This window comes from Ornithodoros turicata, chromosome 9 (assembly GCF_037126465.1).
Source record: "Ornithodoros turicata isolate Travis chromosome 9, ASM3712646v1, whole genome shotgun sequence".
Lineage (NCBI taxonomy): Eukaryota > Metazoa > Arthropoda > Arachnida > Ixodida > Argasidae > Ornithodoros > Ornithodoros turicata.
This window is the reverse complement of record NC_088209.1, coordinates 2,194,981-2,215,035: the sequence shown is the minus strand read 5'-3', so window position 1 is coordinate 2,215,035 and position 20,055 is coordinate 2,194,981. Positions and strand designations below refer to the sequence as shown.

Here is a 20,055-nt window from a genome sequence, read left to right as displayed (position 1 = left end):
TGTGGCACGCTGAGAACGGGTCCTCAGGCAAACTGGAATATTCCATTGCAGAAGGCCGTCATCTCAGATTTGCAGTCTACGAGCTTTGACCTGAGCAGGAATCCTGTTTACATGTTGACGCTCGGTCTAGCAGTTCAGATGTTTCGCCTTCCGTCTGACTGGCCTTCTGGCTCGACCACGACCGGCTCAAGCAAGAAGGCAACGAGCATGACAGTAGCTGATTACACCGGGGTGAGTAGAGAAATCGTCGATTGGTTTATGATGAGCATGTGACAAAAATGATGCAACTAACTTGGTCCTGCTGGCAAGTAACGGCAGCTGTAGAAAAATTCTTGATACAGACTGGTGAATTGTGTTATGACAGTAAGTAAGTAATGAAGTTAATGCAAAGGTAGTGATGCGGACATGTGTTCATCGTAGTCTGTCAGTACGGCAAAGCTGCAAGCTGGGTCAGATTTCAAGACTGCAATCCCTCTGAGTAAAAAAAAAAAATGTTGCAGTAAATATTAGGTTATCGAAAGTTAGAATTGTGAAATTTTCAGTAACTAATAGTGGAATTCATTTTCCATCGTCGGAGATGATGTAGCAGTGATTGTGACCCACGGCGCGTCAAAGATAAAGCAGCAAAGCGTTCACCGTTCCAAAGAGCGGACCAGAAATGGCGCTGTATGGCAGTTGAACTTACTACACAATACTCGCAATATAATTCAATACAATACATTACAATACCCGCATAGTAGCTCTTCTGCCGCACATACAGATGCAAACAACAAGAAACTCCATTTTGTGGTTATGACTGTGGAGCTTCATCACCAGGAGGCGTGCTAAACGGCTTTTTTTTTTTTTTTTTTTTTTGCGGCAGCGTGGTGAAATGGAACAATGTGTCTCCTCACACCTGCGCGTTACGGGGAAGGTAACAGTGGAAGCAGGGGAAGGTAACAATAGCAGAATTCAACATACAAGAGTTGTTCACGGTTGACAGTGGCTTTCACTTCTGCAAATACAACAGGAAATTCGGGTAGCACAAAACTGAGTTTTCGAAAGCGTTCATCTAGTCCACCGCTAGGTGCCACTGCTATCGCTGTGGCATTTGGCGTAGAATGAAATGGGTTGCAGTCGTTGAAAAAACCCAACATATTTCTGGGGGGCTTCATCTATGTGGAACGTATTTCCTCCAAGGTTATCTATAAGAAGGAAAAATTAAAGAAAACAAAGGCAACCAATTCTGCGTATCTCTGGGATTGAAGGAGCATTGAAGAGGCATGGCCTGTAAAGGCGGTGTCACACTGGGCCAAAAACAGACATAATCTGTCGGCTGACATCCAAAGACATCGTGTCTGTGAACCAAACACTCTGTACATTCAAAAGACGACCCAGAGAGTTGTTGGCTGTCACGGGCTGCCGCTGTCTGCGGAACTTGTAGAAAAGCTGCATTCGGGTCACTAGAGATGGGGGAGATTTCGGACTCGTGGCCAATGATGGGCCACGTTGACACAAGCATCGGGGTGGCGGGGGAACCGGTTGTGGGAACATCGCTGTGACCCCGCGGAGCAATACAGCGCTGAAAACATAGTGCGCACATGAAATGGGCATTGTGGGCTTGTGGTACCTTTTGATCTGGCTACCTTGGGATTGAGGAGTGTAAATATGTTTAGAATTGACCTTACTTCCCGATATTACAACAAAATCAATGCACAGAAATCCCACATTTTGAATGGTACTGATGGTGCGCAACGTCAGAATGAAGTGTGGTTATTTTCGCCAGGGCATCGCAAGGCTGGGTATAGGCTGGTTCACACATACGACAACGGCATAGACGGCTAACGATAACGGCAAGGCGCCGTGCCGCGGCCGCTTGTCGCTGTTGTTCATACTGTCTCTCTTCCTGCCGTGGTCGCCTGCTTTTCCGAACAACATGGGTCCTTCATTATCACCATCTTCTTCCCTTCCTTCTCTCCCATGGCTAGACACGGGACACATGGCTACACACGGGGGCAGTTTTCATGGCGCAACACCCATTGGTCGATGGAGAGTGGGCGATGTCACGGCACGCCAGAAGTTATGTCTCAGCTTTCTTTTGCGGTGCCGCGGAGGCTATGACGGCATCAGAACGGCGAGGAAATGGCGCAATTTGTCTTGCCGTCCACGGTCGCCGTACGCCGTTGCTGTATTGTCAGCACGCCTTATGAGGGCTATGAGGCTTATGAGGGCTGTGAGTGCAGTGAATATTCGATCGTTTTGGAGATATTATTCACTTTTCTTGCGACAAAAATGTTTGTTAAACGTCACTGTAGGAAACGAATCACACTGCATTAGAAAAAAGTGCACCTTGCATACCTGTTTATTGCCCCTTTAACGAGATTGCCCCTTTTACGGTTAATCATCAATGAGTTGATCACTAGTCCTGAAGATAGTCACTGTTACGAAGCTCGGGGAATACAAAGCCATAGGTGTATTTTATTTCCTGTCGTGCTATATATCTCCTGCTTGAGTTGGCCTTGGGTGGTCTAGCAATGCCCGTGGAATACAGCCGGCGAATAAAGCGCGCGGAATACAGGCAGGCCGGAGGTCATGTGTGTTTGCGATTGGTCAACGGTGCTCCGAGTACTGACTTCATAACGTTTAGATTAACCCTTCTCAGCTCCACCCAAATAGGGAGTCTCTGGACAATCGGTCTCCGCAACCGCATGCTCCATTTATTTTGTAGCGACGACGACGACAGGTGTAGTGTGGCTGACGCACATGAGCATATTGCGCTGTCCATCGGTACTACTACCAGAATAAACCATGCCATCACCCCTGTGCCCGACATTCCGCTTCCGTCCCGTCGTTTTACCCATGTTCACGTTGACCTCGTGGGTCTCTTACCACCATCCAACTGGTCCACCTACCTCCTAACCTGCGTGGACAGATTTACACGCTGGCCAGAAGCCATCCCGATAGAAGACATCAACCTGTCTACCGTTGCCCAAGCTATGGTCGCCGGATGAATTGCACGTTTCGGCGTACCGTCCATCATTAAAACATTGAGAGGTCAGTTCGAATCTACTTTTTCCGACCAAATGAATCTACTTGGCATGACACGGATCCGCACGACAGCTTACCATCCTTCACTCAACGGGTTCGTTGAACAGTTCCATCGGCAGCTGAAGACTTCCCTTCGCACCCAAAACACCAGTCGTTGGACGGAAGTTCTTCCTGTGGTTCTCATTGGCATACGTTCTTCCCTGAAAACTGGCCTGCACCGCTCCTGTGCGTAGCTGGTTTACGGCACCACACTCCGATTGCGTGGACAGTCCCGGCACGCTACCGCTCATGCCTCTGGCGCGCACGTTCCAGAATCCCAGCAGAGGCTTCCAGCAGCTGCGACCGACACCACCACATGCTCCTGCTGATGTCAAAGTCTTCGTCAACCACGACCTGACAACCTGCATGCATGGCTTGCCTCCGTCGTGATGCCACCCGTACGCCACTTGACCTACGCTATGATGGCCCTTTCAGGTTTCTGGGGAGCACAGCCAAAACATATGTTGTACTCATTAGTGGTCGTCGTGATGTCATTTCCATTGACAAGCTGGAGCTGGCCTGCAATGCTGACGATGCTGCTCCTGCAGAGCAACCATCGACATCGTCACTTCTCCCTGCGCCTCCTACCCGAGCCTCAACTCTCCTCGGCCCTGGAAAGCGAACACGACAACTTCGTGTGTACTGGTCTAGTTCCATCTTGTCTCTTCCGCTCCCTCTTGACATCCTTATTGAGACTTCGTCTGTCTAGGAGAGAGCCATCTGTGTAACGATCGCGCAGTCCATCAGTATTACGTCCAGAACAAACCGCAAGTGCGATTTATTCTGACCGCAAGTTCCATTTGTTCCGTCTCATGTTCTTGTTCACACCATGCTGTCATGGTCTGAACAAGACAAAAGTCACCATGCCAAACATTGTCACGCAGTGTAATTCGCAATGGCGAATTACACTGATCATTGAAAGTTCGAACCAACCAAAAACCAAACGAACCAAGACCAAACGAAACTAAGTTTCCCTTCACATGCTGAGTCGCGGAGCGAAAGTTTAGAAAATGAACACGATATTTAGTTGTTTGCCCGGGTCCTTTGCTGCTCATCCCACGTTCTACGCAAGGATAACCTCATGTCGCGTTCTTTAGGACGTTTTTTTATATTGCAGGCCTGCTCCACCGATCTCGCAACGACGGTTATGTCTTCTCAGGAAAAGTACATGGTGTCCTATAACAACATAAGGACATACCAGGTCATCTACGACGACAAAGATACCCTGTTAATTAAGGTTCGTTTGATTTCTCCTTTCACATTTGTTTTTGTTTGTACTTGCAATAATCCCGTGACGCAGATTCACGCAAACTAGTGGAAACCAGGTTATGAGGGTGCCTGCAAATGTTGTCGAACGGCTACAGGGAACATATATCATCCCAGTTCACACCACGGTACGGCTCAAGGCCACGTGTCGAAGTATCGGAATCATGCGAGCTTGTTCGACTTCTTCGTGTTGACGTCTTTCCTGCAAAGGCATGACACTACCGAGCTTTAACAGTTTTGATCGCGAACCGCTCCTCCTCGAACCGTTTCACTGACGGCGAAGTACAAATAACGTAACGCGATACGGACATTCGTTGATACCAGAGAACACCACGAGAACAATGAGAACGAGTGTCGCTTTCGACGAGCTTAGCTGCTCGCATCTGAGCAGCAGCCTTTCCTTTCTTTTGCTCCGTTGCGAAGAGAGCGTATTGTGTACTCAGGCGCACATCTAAGGGGGAGGGGGTTCAGTTGTCCGCACGCCCCTCAATTCCAGACTGGAACATAGTGTTCAATGGACGAATCCCAGCATGCACGTGGTACTTGTCCTTAGCGGACGCGCCACCTCCCCCCCCCCCCCCCGGAATATCCTAGATCCGCCCCTGGTTGTACTGGTCATTTCACCGAACTCCTCCAAACGACCGATCCAAAATTATTTTTGGAATCCAGTATACCGGCATGACATTCACACACAAACAAAAGTTAGCGGACTCGCATGTTCCCTTACTTTACCTGTAACTTCCGCCGTGGCCTTCGTCAAAGTCGGTTGAAGAGTCATGAAGGAATGTTGTGCGGCAAATGATGAAGGATGAAAGTCACTGAAAAGGTTAGCAAGCTGTAGGACTCGAACCCCTATCTTCTGGGTTACCAGTCCAGGGCTCTACCAATTGAGCTAAGCTAACACGCCTTCACAGCGACTTCCAAGCTGCCGCTTGCATCGATCCCGTCGTATGAATGTGTGTATAAGCGAGCAAAAATGTAAGATTGAAAGGAGGATAAGTGAGAGAGAGAGAGTGTGTGTAGCTGGTTTGTCCCTTCAGATGACACACCCTTGGAAGTCGCTAAGAAGGCGTGTTAGCTTAGTTCAATTGGTAGCGCCCTGGATAGGTAATCCAAAGATGTGGGTTCGAGTCCTACAGCTGGCTAACCTTTTCAGTGATTTTCATCCTTCATCGTTCATTTCTTAGGCAATTTGAGGCTTTGTATGTGTTTGTCCTTTCTATGTTGTTCCAGCCTCAGAACATCACTTCTCTCTTGTTCAACAGTTGCCGCTTGCGTCGATCCCGTCGTATGAATGTATGTATATGAGTGAGCAAAAATGTGAGAGTGAAAAGAGGATTGAGAGAGAGTGTCTGGTTTCTCCCTTCAGATGAAAGGAGGATAAGTGAGAGAGAGAGAATGTGTGTAGCTGGTTTGTCCCTTCAGATGACACACCCTTGGAAGTCGCTAAGAAGGCGTGTTAGCTTAGTTCAATTGGTAGCGCCCTGGATAGGTAATCCAAAGATGTGGGTTCGAGTCCTACAGCTGGCTAACCTTTTCAGTGATTTTCATCCTTCATCGTTCATTTCTTAGGCAATTTGAGGCTTTGTATGTGTTTGTCCTTTCTATGTTGTTCCAGCCTCAGAACATCACTTCTCTCTTGTTCAACAGTTGCCGCTTGCGTCGATCCCGTCGTATGAATGTATGTATATGAGTGAGCAAAAATGTGAGAGTGAAAAGAGGATTGAGAGAGAGTGTCTGGTTTCTCCCTTCAGATGAAAGGAGGATAAGTGAGAGAGAGAGAATGTGTGTAGCTGGTTTGTCCCTTCAGATGACACACCCTTGGAAGTCGCTAAGAAGGCGTGTTAGCTTAGTTCAATTGGTAGCGCCCTGGATAGGTAATCCAAAGATGTGGGTTCGAGTCCTACAGCTGGCTAACCTTTTCAGTGATTTTCATCCTTCATCGTTCATTTCTTAGGCAATTTGAGGCTTTGAATGTGTTTGTCCTTTCTATATTGTTCCAGCCCCAGACATCAGTTCTCTCTTGGGCGGCAAAGTACAGGGCGGGTGCTCTAAAATGTCAATCACATTTTCGCGCGTGACTCTCTATCTACTTCAGAGTCAGGCTTCCACTACCACACAGTGAATAATTTGTGCCAGAGAAACATAAAGAGAAAAAATAGTGGTGGCCGTGCACGGCGTAAAAAATAAATCAACAAATACGACCACACAGACTTTCGTCTTCGTGCTTTTCCTCTGCGCCCATTTTGCTACAGTTTGTTGTTCTTATTGTATTTTGTTACACAGTGCTTGGTAACCACACTTTTTTTCATAGGTTTCTCTGGCAAAAATTCTTTACCGTGAGGTAGCGGAAGTCTGCGCGTCAGTCAAGGAAGTGTGGGGTCATGCACGAAAATGACCGACTTTTTAGAGCACCCACCCTGTATGAACGCAGGCGATCTCAGCTGGTCGCGCTGAGGTGCAGAGGTACCCGACAATGGCATATAGCAACCACAAGGAGAGAGGCTGGAAGAAAAGGCGGGAGAGAGAGTGAGAGTAATTGGGGAGAGCAAAGGCGATACTTTGTGACAGCGCCCAAGTCTTTGAGGCCCCAAACCCGACACAGTGGGCAGTGGGCCATGGCTCCTTCCCCTGTTTTGAACGAATCACGACACAGTATGATATACATTCGGTGTGGTGGTTGGCTAGGAGCGTGCACTGCGGTGAAGTTCAATTTCAACAGTTTGCTGCGACATGTGAGAACGGCGCACTTGTTGGAAATACCAGTTGTGTATCCAGGAGAACATTTCGGGATGAGTTCCGTGGGGACATTTCTGGGGAAGGACCATTTCACCCCCATTTTCGTTTCCCAAGCGCACTACCAAAGGCGCAATTTCTGGCTGGAAGGGTTTGAACCACACCCCAGACCCAGTGAGAGATATCGTTCTTAACGTGTTTGCCTATCGTATCTCTCAATGCAGTTCACTCCTTGCGGCTCGCCAGCTTGGTTTCTAGTCACTATGAAAGTTCTATAGACAATGGCGATGTGCGAAGGTTCGCTGCAATTGCATCTGAGCTTTCTCGATTGATTTTGCGGTAGTTTTTCATTCCGTGGTTAGCGCCGCGAAGCACTTGCGGCTATGAGCGGTGTACGGACGTGGAGAGATGGAGAGAGGACGACAGGAAGGAGTGGGGGATAGGGTGTTAGTATGCATCTTGGGCCGACTTCAGGGGAACTGTGCCGACATTCGCCTGGAAAGTCTTCGGAAAATCCAGGGAAGACTTCAGACAGCATAGCCGGGGAAAGGATTCCAACCCGTGTCACCTCCTAGTCTCGGCGTGGACAGCGATCACTCTGACCACTATGCCACGGGAGCTTTTTTTGGTAGTGCGCGATTAGTGGCGTCCAATTGCCCGCACAGCACAGCCGCAATATTTCATGTACATGGGACATCTGACGACGATGGAGTCGCTTCCCATGGCGAAGGCAAAGCTGTTCAACATGTTTTGTCACTGGCAATTAATTACGCTGGTAATTATGGGTCGAAAGCCTGGTGCTTCTTCTGAGAGTGCCCCCCATTAGGCGAGAGACTGAAAATCCAACATGAGGTACAACATAAGCCGTGTAGATAGAAAGAGGATCTTGCAGTTGCTTGCAATTATGGCAAATACGGGCCAACAGTGTAGCTTCATGTTATTCGCGTCAATGTTTTACTTGCCGGAGGGTTATGGGTAGAGGAAAGGTTCAACTGGATTTCATAATCGTTCCTGGTTTTTACGGTGATATCCGTGATAACGTGGATTCACATGCATACTTACACCCCCTTGTAAAGCTCCTTGATTTTCATTTGCTCTCAACACATTGCAATCATTTAAAGGACCGAAAAAGCCTTTCAAACTCGTACTACAGAAGGGAGGAAAATTCCACGTTGTAGAACGGCATTGTTCGCTTCGATACCAACTTCCCACGTTACTAAACGAACACATTCGCCTTTTCGAAATGCCTGAGTTGAATAGGATCACTAAGAAACGGCTACGCATGTACTGGGGAATGTACGTAGAGGCTTAAGTTGTGTTGTGTTGTGTTGTTAATACTGCTACTGTTCCTATTTTTCAGGTCATCGCTACATGTGAATCCTATTTATAGTGGTATTCATGCACAGTGTTAAAAAGTGCTTTTCCTTTTCTGTCCTCTTTGGTGAACCATATTGCTGTAAAACATGCGTTTCTCGCCAACACCGCCATGTGATGTCGCGGACCCCAGGTGTTCTCAACTACAGAAATATAGCTTTTTTTCCTGGGGCTACCGCCATCTTGAAGGGAAACGGGAAAAAAAAGAAAAAAAATATAAAAAATGTACGAAAGCACGAACCTAAATTCTACCTCTTCTCTACCCTCACACAAGAACTTTACCTCTTTTTAGCTGCGAGAAGTGAAAAAAGCAGTGGCCAAGATCTCTGGGCTCCCACGACAAGGATGGGCGATCTTCGACGTGGACAGAGACACTTTCGACTGGAATTGTCCGAATAATAACAACAAAGTCAGGGATCGTCTGCAAACTGTCATCGACTTCCTTAAAGCGGAGGGCGCTGATGTCCTTCCTCCGCATCACTAGCTGTTTTTATATTGTGACTGCAAAAAAATAAAAGAAAAAACTGAAGAAATGTGAGGTACTTTTGTCCACTATTTGTTATTTATTTTCTTGGTACTTGCAGCCAAGTTCGTATTACTCATAACGATTCCAACCTAATCGGAGGATGCTTTCCAAAGTTTATTGTCTTTCAAGAACTCCGAATTGTAGTGATAAGAGCTCCCACGTGGAGTCATTATTTTCAGAGGGTCTTTCCGCAGGCCCATGATAGCGTCTACTAGCCTCTGTTGTATGGTCTGCTGTCTCTCTCACTGCGATTAAGTTTTGTCATTTTGGTGGTGGTGGTGGTAAACTGGCTTGCCGTTGTTGGCATCACGGATGTGGGCTGCGTCACGACTGTAGCCAGGATGAGATGAGATGATGTGATAACAGATGAAGAAATGAAGACTGCCGGAAGTTACGATCTAAGGCAGACACTGCCCTATGACAGTGCCAAAGTTGATGAGAAGTCCGAGCAGTGCTCATAGCCTTTGAGCAAGGCCAGATTCCTGGGTTTTGTCATCTTCTTTTCTCGCTAGCACGCTCCTAGCCAACCATCATCCCGAATGGCAACGTTCTCGCCCAAGATTTGTTGGAAACGGCAGGCGGATAATATTCTATGGCCATTATGCACGGCACAGAATAGGCTCCGCCTCCTATTTTCAACAAATCAGAGCCGAGAACGTTGTAATTCGGGATGATGGTTTGGCTAGGAGCGTGCTATGTGCTGAAGTTCATTTTTAGGAGTGTAGTATCTTCAAATCAGGGTATGCGTGTCCTGTTCCCTGGCCCCAACAGATGTTATGATGAGTTGTGCCACAGTTCCCACTTCTTGAGCTATCCTCACACTTGCCAGAATGAGGAACATCACACTGTGCTGTGTACTCCACACTCAGTTGTCTCGCAACGTAAACTCAGTTATTATATTGTTTACTCCATACAACCAGGAAGCACTTCCCACATTCCATTTTTTTGTATGTGCTTAGAGGAATACAGAAGACCATCCTTAAACTTCTCAGATTAAGACGTTTCTTGAAAGTACGTGTCTCTACCGAATAGCGCTAAAGGTTTTGGTGTGTGCAATTTGTCTACAAGAAAAAAATACAAACTCACACAAACATGGCTCCGCGCATTCACCCTTGGCGGGCGTTTACACGGGCAAACTTTGTACACCAACTCGGACCAACTTTGGAGTTGGTGGCAGTCGGCCGACATCACCAACCATGACCAACTCGAGTTGCTGGGAATCGGTCGCCGAGCGAAAACTTCGGAGAGTTGATGGTGGTCTAACCAATTAACGTGAGGAGCATTGCCACGTGACCCTCGAGGGCGTCAAGCGATTTCATTCCTGTCGTACTGCCTGGCATGGCTTCAAATCCTGCAAGGGTACTAGTTTTTTTTTTTTTTTTTTTACTAGCGCCATATAAACATACCAATAGGCATTTTTTTTAGATACTGGTGACCTTCTGGCGAAGGCTTCTTTTTGATTAATGACAGTTAAAAGAAAGTCACCAGCGGTTGTAAATGAACCCATACACCCCGATTGCCGTAGGGTTGGTTGTGGGCGGAGCTAACGAGTTGGTACGTGTGAACGTGGAGACTGTACCGTCTTGAAGTTGGTCCAAAGACGTTGCTTCGAGTTGGTCTGAGTTGGTGCTGAAAATCTGCCCGTGTGAACGCCCCCTTAGCTTGCCACTCCGTGTATAACGGGGACGATAAAGTATGATGACACATCACCGATGACGTAAGGAAAACTAATTCTGGGTTGCAGGTCAGTAGGGGTCAGCGCCTTGTCTCTTTGCCGCCGTAAACCAGTTTTGCCAGTTACCCACGTAATTGGGGACAGAACGAGCGGAAGAATGATTACCGCGAGCCAGGAGAAAGGTGTGAAATCGTTCGTTGGGGAGATTCGCTCAAAGACAGGGACTCAAGCATTCTATCGCAGCATCATTTATTTGCGACCATGTCTCGCGGTACCTGAAGGAAGAAAGCAACAAACACATACACACAAAAAGTTCACGTGCCCTTGCAGGTCGTTGTCGTCTTCCCTTTCTAACACGTTTCCATCCACCAGCACAAAATTGTTACACGCAAAAACGTTCTAACAACCTCCCCCCCACCGGAAAAAAAAAGGGCTTACGCACATTTTAACCGTCGGCCAGTTCTAGCGGATACAGCAGTTGCACCAGTATTCTTCGCAAAGCCCCATCAGGTAGGCGTATGGTGCAAGCCCTGACTTTCTCATCTCTGCCGCAGAATACGTCCACAATCCTCCGCAACTTCCAGAGCGGCTGTGCTTGTTTCTCATCCTGCAAGATGACTATGTCGCCAGGTTTGAGCGCTGATGAGTTGAAAACTCTCGACGAAGGAGTTGACCGCAGTTCGGCCAAGTATTTCTTGTGCCATCTTTTCCCAAAGTGGGCAAGGCTTTGTCAACTTGTCCAAGTTTCGTCTAATGGTAGTTTCGTTGAGGTAAGTTCTCTGTATTGTGGGGTAGGTAGAGACGTCTGACGTTTACCGACGAGGAAGTCGCAGGGGAAATTGACATTTCTTCAGAGCTGTTGCTGCAGAGGAACGTTATAGCCCGTGAGTTATTCACCGCTTCCACTTCAGTAAGGATGGTGATTATCTCTTTCGTATCTAGGAGCTTCCTTCCTAGTACCTTCTTCACCGATGTATTGACGGATCGCACAAGTTGTTCGTAAGACCCGCCCCACCAGGGCGCCCGCTCCATAATGAACCGCCATTCAATATTGCTCATCGAGAAATGATCTTTCACCAGCGGATCCCTTAAGACCAACCACAGCTCTTTCAGTTCGCTCCTACTTCTCTTGAACGATAAAAAATTGTCAGAATACACAATACGGCATAGCCCTCTCCGTGAGACGAACTGTCGTTGGGCCTGTAGAAAACGCTTGCTGGACATGTCCTTGGAAAACTCGAGATGTACTGCCCTCGTGACTGCGCATACAAAAAGGACGATGTAACGTTTCTTGGTACCGTGAGCTTCCTTCACCATCAGAGCTCCGGCAAAATCAATTCCCACCACTTCAAACGGTGCGCATTCGCTCACTCGGTCCACTTGCAAAAGAGCAACCGTTTCGCTTGATGCCTTGGCGTTCAAGCGCTTGCAGGTCACGCAGTCGTGAATGACCTTTTTTACAAGTCGATGAGCTCGGGTGACCCAAAACTTCTCTCGTAGTTGCACGAGTGTATCTCTGATGCCCTCATGAAAAGTTGATGATGAGCCCGAAGAACCAGTAGCTTCGTGTAATGACGATCTCCAGGCATGATCCTGGGATGTCGCTCATCGTACGTTCCAGGGCTGAACTGTAGACGTCCGCCAGCCCTGATAATCCCGTCGTTGTGGATGAATGCTGTTAGGTCCCTTAATGGCGAGTTGCCGGCAAGTTTTTCGATACATTTCAGTTCGTGCTGAAACGTCATCCGTTGAACAGTCCTTATCATTGAACTTGAGCCTTTCGATCTCTTCTGTTGATAGTACTCCATTCCTCCTGACATGCGATTTCAGGTTATGAATATAGCGCAGGACCCATGCTGTCCTATATGAAGCTTGAGTACGGAGGTGTACTTGTTGATGCCAAGTACAACCGGTATTGTGGATGTTTAAGTAGCTGTGGTTAGCATCTGGGATTTCACTTCTTCAAATTCTTCGCATGCAAACTGTGTCGTTGGGGGCTTTCTGGCCATAAGTTCCCGTTTCCATCTTACTGCATCGCCCTAGATCCAATGGAGTGTGATCATACGGTCTCTCCAGAAAAGCACGCCGCTAACGTCAAGCTTGAGGTCACGCTGATGTACGCTGATGTACTGAAATAGGCGTGATGCCACGAGGCCCGCCATCAATAGACGGGGCAGCGTCAGTTGTTTTAGTGGAGCGATTATTGACTTCTTCAGAACCAGTGTCGTCGTCGTCCTTCCTGTTAAGTCCGTTACACACAGGTACACTACCGCGCCGTACGCTGCCGTGCTTGCATCCGCAAAGACGTGCTGCACTCTGCTGCCGGCGACGTCACTTCAGCCATAGCCGTAAAATCGCGGAACTTGTATCTGCGATCCAGTTAGCCAATTGGTGTCTGATGTCATCTGGTAGAATTTTATCCCATCCAAGTTAAAGTTGCCAAGTGCGTTGAAAACAGAGTTCATCGGTTACGAGAAATGTCGGAATAAATCCCCTTGGATCATACAGCCTTGCTGCCGTCTGTAATACGAAGCGTTTCGTATCTTTACCTTGCTCGGAGAACTGTCTGACACTGTCCACTGCCCATGCCCAAGAATTAGGGACAAAACGTAAAGCAGGCTTCACCTAAAATGGCTCCTATAGAGCCTGTGTATTCTGGGACGAAAAGCGCGTGCTACATATTCTGCTGGCAGCGCTTTGCATTCGTTCTCTAATGGCATCTTGCCTCTGCCAGGACAAAACTTTTGAGCAATTTTTTGGGCATGAATAGTGGCATCTTCAAGGTTCCATTCGGGTTCCAAATTCTGAACCTGTAAAGGAGCCTTCCATCGCCGCACGAGCACGTTGCAGCGAAGCCTACGTTCAAGGCCACGCGCAACGACAGGTTTGGGAAATGGCTCAGCCCAGAAGAGACTACAAGAGAAGACAAACAAGAAATAACAATACGGGGAGCAAAGATTTGTGTGTAACATCACGTGGTAAGGGTATAGGATATAAAAAACTAAAAACTTGACAGCTGTTAGGAGAACTAACATCGTTGAGGTTGTTATAAAGAGCAAAAGTGTGTACATTATGGCTGTTACGAAGTCTGTTGGTATCTGCTAAACTGAGCAATCAAACAAAACATAAAATAAAGGTGTGGTCGGAGTGAACGGCACAACAACAACAACAATAAATGATGACGATGAGATGGGGTGTTTCACCGCGGAGCTGTGTACCCTACACCACTGCACGTGGAACGTGATGTGAAGATGATGAAAGAAGGATGCAAATACAAGGAAGAACTAAAATGAACGGCAGAAAATAGACCAACGACAGCGTAAGACGACATGTACTACTTTGCACAGGAAAATGTGATATCTGAGGTTCTGCGATGTGCTAAGGGAGTTGCCTCAGGACAGAAGCCGCCGATATTTCGAACAGAGACTGTTCTTCTTCTGGGCACCGTCCTCATCATTGGCATGGTATTTAAAGGGTTAGGTGTGACGTGTTTAAAGGTTCATGCGAATTGTTTGCCAACAGCCCGGAGGGAAGAAAGGTCCGTACGGGTTTTTACGGCGGGAGTGAATGGCTGCTTTGTTAGAGTGTGGAGGGGATTATGTGAACGTAGTGTTCTAGGCTACAGACCGGTTGCAGAAGAATGGAAGGTTCACGAACACGTGGACGAAACGGGACAACAGGCAAGAATTCGCAAGCATAGCGAAAGATAAGGAGGTTAGTGGTTACGTGGGGAAAATTCCAGAACGAGCAAATCTTTTTTTTTTTAATATATATTTGTAATACAAAGTTGTGGCATGCAATAAAGAGAGCAGAAAGCAGTGGCCCTGCAGAACATAACAGATGATAATGGAGGTAGATGGGGAAAAGACTAGACTACGGCAACCTCGTCACAACCCTGTACAAAAAGCCAACTGACAAACAACAATACCTTCACTTCAAGAGTCACCACCCGCGTCACTGTAAGGTTGGAATTCCTAATGGGCAGAGTGTAAGACTACGCAGAGTTTGTTCAAACGACACAGATTACGCTGAGAAGCTTGACGAACTCTGCAGTACACTTGCCCAAAGGGACTATCCAGACTCCCTCCTAACCGAATTCCGTCGCAAGGCACTCACACTCGATCGAAACTAGGTTCTGGAAAACCGAAAAAATCCCGACGCGTGCCAAATAAGCTTCATCACAAGATATTCCAACGCACTTCCAAACATCAAAGCCATTCTACAGAAGCACGAGCCCCTCCTCCAAAGCAGTGACCGACTTAACAACATATTCACAAATCCCATACAGGTGACATACCGACGCGCAAGAAACCTGGCAGACTCCTTGGTCAATGCCAAAATCAGCAAAACGAGCGCCCCGTACACGGGAACACGACCCTGCAACCTCCCGCGCTGCAAAACATGCAAGCACGTTCAACACGCTAACTCCATCAAAAGCACTGCGAGCAATTACACCCACCCCGTTAACCACGCATTCACATGCACAAGCTCCAATGTTATATACTGCATTGAATGCGGCGACTGCTCTATGCAATACATTGGTGAAACCGGCCAACAAATGAACAACCGCCTTACCGGACACAGAACCGACACGTCCAACAAACTCCCCAAAGCAGTCGCCGAACACTTTAACGTTCCTGGTCACAATTTTGACAACATTAAACTATATATTCTAGAAACCGGGTTTAGATCCACACGTGACAGACGTGATAGGGAGTCTTATCTCATATACAAGTTCAACGCTCTTCACCCGTCCGGTATCAACAAATCACAAGGCACCCTAGAAACACTTCACAAATAAAATATGCTTTTCCCCATCTACCTCCATTATCATCTGTTATGTTCTGCAGGGCCACTGCTTTCTGCTCTCTTTATTGCATGCCACAACTTTGTATTACAAATATTTATTAAAAAAAAAATAAAAAAAAAAGATTTGCACGTTCTGGAATTTTCCCCACGTAACCACTAACCTCCTTATCTTTCGCTATGCTTGGGAATTCTTGCCTGTTGTCCCGTTTCGTCCACGTGTTCGTGAACCTTCCATTCTTCTGCAACCGGTCTGTAGCCTAGATCACTACGTTCACATAATCCCCTCCACACTCTAACAAAGCAGCCATTCACTCCCGCCGTAAAAACCCGTACGGACCTTTCTTCCCTCCGGGCTGTTGACCCACAATTCGCATGAACCTTTAAACACGTCACACCTAACCCTTTAAATACCATGCCAATGATGAGGACGGTGCCCAGAAGAAGAACAGTCTCTGTTCGAAATATCGGCGGCTTCTGTCCTGAGGCAACTCCCTTCCTACATCTCTACCGGTTCGCTGGATTTCTACCCATCTGCGATGTGCTAAGGTTGTCAAACCAAGTTTATCGAGGATAGGTTCATAATTATAGAAACCAATGTGTCGGTCATAGAGAATGTACAATGACTCCAATGGCTTCAATGCTGTCATTGGGTCAACCTCTTATCTTTGAAAATTAGTGAAGCTAATTAAGTATACCATTTTAGTTAGCCATCGAACACTGATGCGACCGGCTAGGAAAGATATGCCAGAGGTTTCGTTTTCGTTTCTTCTTTCTCGCTCTCTCCTTTTTTCCTTTTTGTTTGGGGGAGGGGGGAGGATGAGCGGGGGCTGATTAATACCTGAAGACAATTTATGATACAGCTACAGGATGTCACGCTTCCTCGCGAACGCAGGAGCCTCTCTAACGAGGAAAACGCAATTGTACAAGGCGGTCACTTGGCTCATTTGTATTATAACACATTATACTCTGCTCTCTTTTGATCACAATAATGCTCGTTGTCTTGTCAATGTCATCTGCATTTTTTAGATACCGAAGATTTGTCGTTCACCTCGAAACTACAACAACAACAACAAAAAAAAAAAAGTTAAGAAATCACGACTTTCTGTTGTTTGAGTTTGTGATTTTCTGGCGACTTTCTGTTGTTGTCATCTCTCAAAATGTATCTATCAAAATCCGACAAAATAAGCACAATTTCAGACAACGAAAAAAAGGAAAATATTGTTTTGCGTTCCTGTCTTTTATTTTCCATACTTAATACAGCTAACATCGTAGTGGATCAAATCTATCCCTATTGCAGCCTAATGCCGCGTGTTTTTCGACAGCCGTACTCTTGGCTTTTCTTTTCGTCTGTGGAGAGGGTGCTAGCAGGTGTGCTGTCTTACCAGCGTTCTTCTGAAGATTTACAATCTTGTTCCAGCCGTACATGCTCGCGCTTTCAGCAGTACTGCTTGCGACTGTGTTGTTCATAATAATAATAATTGGGGGTTTACGTCGCGAGACAACTGAGATCATGAGCGACGCCACAGCGGTCGGTCTGTGGATTGCTTTTGCCCACCTGAGGGTTCTTTAACGTGCGATGAAAGCTCATCACACGGCACCTCGTATTTAACGTCCCTCGCGGAAGACGGCGTGTCTAAGCAACTTGTACCCTGCCACCAAGTTGCTGGCGTCCTCGGCCGGGTTCGAACCCGCGATCTCGGGATCAGAAGGCGAACACGCTACCGACTGAGCCACCGAGGCCGGTGACTGTGTTGTTCGCTATCGCGTCTTTTTTCATTCGTACATCTTTGTTTCTGTAGGTGTGAAGAAAAGTTTATTGACTGGTTGATAAGCAACTGCGTGCACCACGTAAAAGTCAGTTGTGAAGCATCGACTGCTAGTACGTATGAGTCGAATAAGTACGAATGAAGCACGATGAACATTTGATTTACACATCAGAGTTAGTGTCCTCTTCATGTTGGGAAAAACTTCGCATGGCTGCATATGCGATCACAATGTCCTCCTTTAGCTTTGAAGCCAAAATAAACGGGGACACTTCGAACCACCTTACTCAAACTGTGACGGAACATTTGCCTCAGCTTGCCGTCGTCTGGATCTTTGGACGTCGTTCCCGATTTCCGTTCTTAGCTCACCTCGCGTCATAGAGTCCACATCTAACATGCGTGACACGCGCTGTTCGAGTTCGACACTTAAACGGGGCCTCTTACCTCTTGTCTCTTGGATGCCACCTTCTTAGGAGTACGTGACGTCACGTTTCTGATCTCTCCTAGCCTGTAGCGCAGATGCATTTTCTGCTATCCTTTAACATATCTTAGCCCATCCCGTGCTGCGTCCCTTTTGTTTGTTCGCCAATGATGTAGGTTCTCTAAGGCGCCTTTTTTCTTTTCTAGTCCTTGGCTAGAAAGCCATCCTAGTCAGCGCTGCTGCATGTGGCTAATCGCGGCGTGATGCGAAAAAACATGTATATACGGGGTCACGCTCTCCTGTCCGTACCCCTTGCATTTGGTTCCCAGATCTAGCTACATAGTTAGGACGTTTAACGTCTCCTGACGCAGATCTTTCCCTGCAGTATCTTGCTCAAATTCTTTGAAACGACCTCTGAAACGACCCCATAACAACTGTGCTCGTTCATCTCTGGTGCCCGAGGAGAGGACTAGGGTCATAAGGCGTGGTAGATTCTCAAGAAGTAAATCGACATTCTTTCCTGTTACTGATGTGAATTTAGCAACTTCCGTTTTGCTGTCAGTGAGCAGTGTGACATTCGCACCAGATCCCCTTATAATGTCCACCAGCTTTCTCACGGGCGTGTCTTTTCCTTTCGGGTGGCGCACGTATTAGCAGTGTATACGTCCTGCATTTCCAAGAGCAGGTTTTCAAGAAGCCGCTCGACTATTCGTACCTTCATGTGCAAAACATCAGGGACAATGAAGCGGGGTTCTATGGAGAACAATGCGGGATGCCGCACTGAGTTTTTCATGTTACCATACATAGCCTCAATCTGCGTCTGCTTTCCACTCGCCCGCCACTGCTAACTTGTGAGTGTTTGTTTCACAAAATTGATTATAATAATAATTCCTAAGAGGATCGTTAATCCAAGAGCTTATATGCATTCCATTACCGATGCCAAACAATTTAAGAAATGTTTATGCGACCGCTGGAGGGGGGGGGGGGGGTGACGTGGAAATTCGAGCGATCTGCCTGCCTACACTGGCGGCACTTTGCTCGGTGAGGGGACGAAGAAGGGGCGATGAAGAGGAAGGCTCACGCGTCTGGCTGACATGACCGGTGCGCTGCATATTCATTTTTCAATTTCCACGTCGTACGTGTTGTCATTGTTTGCTCCAGTTGACTAAAATGTTTCATGTACTTGTTTATTTACCTCCACATATCTGCGCAATTTTTTCATGTGGTGTAAATCTTGTATGCTGCTATGTTAATATTAGTCCACCAAATGTTAACCTCCTGTTTGTATTGCCTCATGGCCGCGAGGGTAAATAAATAAATTAGTCTGTAGGTCTCACAGCACAACAACCGTCCACCTTCCGCGTACAAATTATTTGAGAGCGATAAATCAGCTTCTTTTGCGGGACTCGCCGATGCCACGCAACAACTGAAGTTTCTCTCTCTCTCTCTGTTTCAGTTTTTCTTTTTTTCTTACAGCGGCCGCAGACCGGCCACTGCTGCACGGCTCATGATGTACTCGTACCGGGGCATCAAGCACGGAATTATTATTTTATCTGTATCGTGTAGAGCTGCCCTCTTCATCACGGCTTCCGCGTTAACCACATGACAGACAGAAAGGCGAGGGCGATTACAGCAGCTATCAACGAAACCCGTGCACAAAAGTACCCAAGCAGCACAATGTACTGAAAGTCGAGTGCAATAGGGGCCCAAGCAGCACAATGTACTGAAAGTCGAGTGCAATAGGGGTGGACGGGTAGGTGGAAGGCCTTGAACAGGCTCGTGCAACTAAAGAACATTGATAAGACACATACCGTCCACCCCTATTGCACTCGACTTTCAGTACATTTTGCTGCTTGGGGGTGCATGGACGGTATGTGTGTTATCAACGTTCTTTAGCGTTATGAGTCTGTTCAAGGCCTTCCACCTACCCGTCCACCCCTATTGCACTCGACTTTCAGTACATTGTGCTGCTTGGGTAACGACTGACTTATTGTTTTGTTTGATTTTAGTGACTTTTTTTTTTCCTTCCATGCTTCATCCAATGAAATCATTCCTTGTTCATCAAGGTATCTACTGGAGCTGATAGCACTGCGGTCATGTCTTGAGTAGGAAGTATGCCAGGACGTTGCCAAAGCTTATTCGCTCTTCGCGCGTTCTTGCTATTGTTCTTGTATACAAGAGCTTTTGTGCCCGTATAGCTCTGCGACTGAGAATTCTGGGAGTCTGCGATGGGAGTACGAACAGATGGGCTTTCCTATATGTCTTCAGACTGTCTCTACGCCGTAGAACGAATAATTGCTAGAACGGTAATCCATAATCTGTATGAGAATATGCAAGGAATATATTACACATCCTTGAGAAAGCTGGTGGACATTATAAAGGGATCTGGTGCGAACGTCACACTGCTCACTGACAGCAA

General features: G+C 47.1%; 1 protein-coding gene across 1 annotated transcript in view; it reads left to right on the top strand.

Annotated features, from left to right (window-relative positions):
* The window catches only part of LOC135369192 (uncharacterized), a 49,520-nt gene extending 40,542 nt beyond the window's left edge, over positions 1-8,978 (top strand). The window contains exons 7-9 of the mRNA XM_064602828.1: positions 52-231; positions 4,184-4,303; positions 8,735-8,978. Of these exons, the coding sequence (XP_064458898.1) occupies positions 52-231; positions 4,184-4,303; positions 8,735-8,926 (492 nt within the window). The 3' untranslated portion in view covers positions 8,927-8,978. The remainder of the gene's footprint in view (positions 1-51; positions 232-4,183; positions 4,304-8,734) is intronic.
* The last annotated feature ends 11,077 nt before the right edge of the window (positions 8,979-20,055 follow it).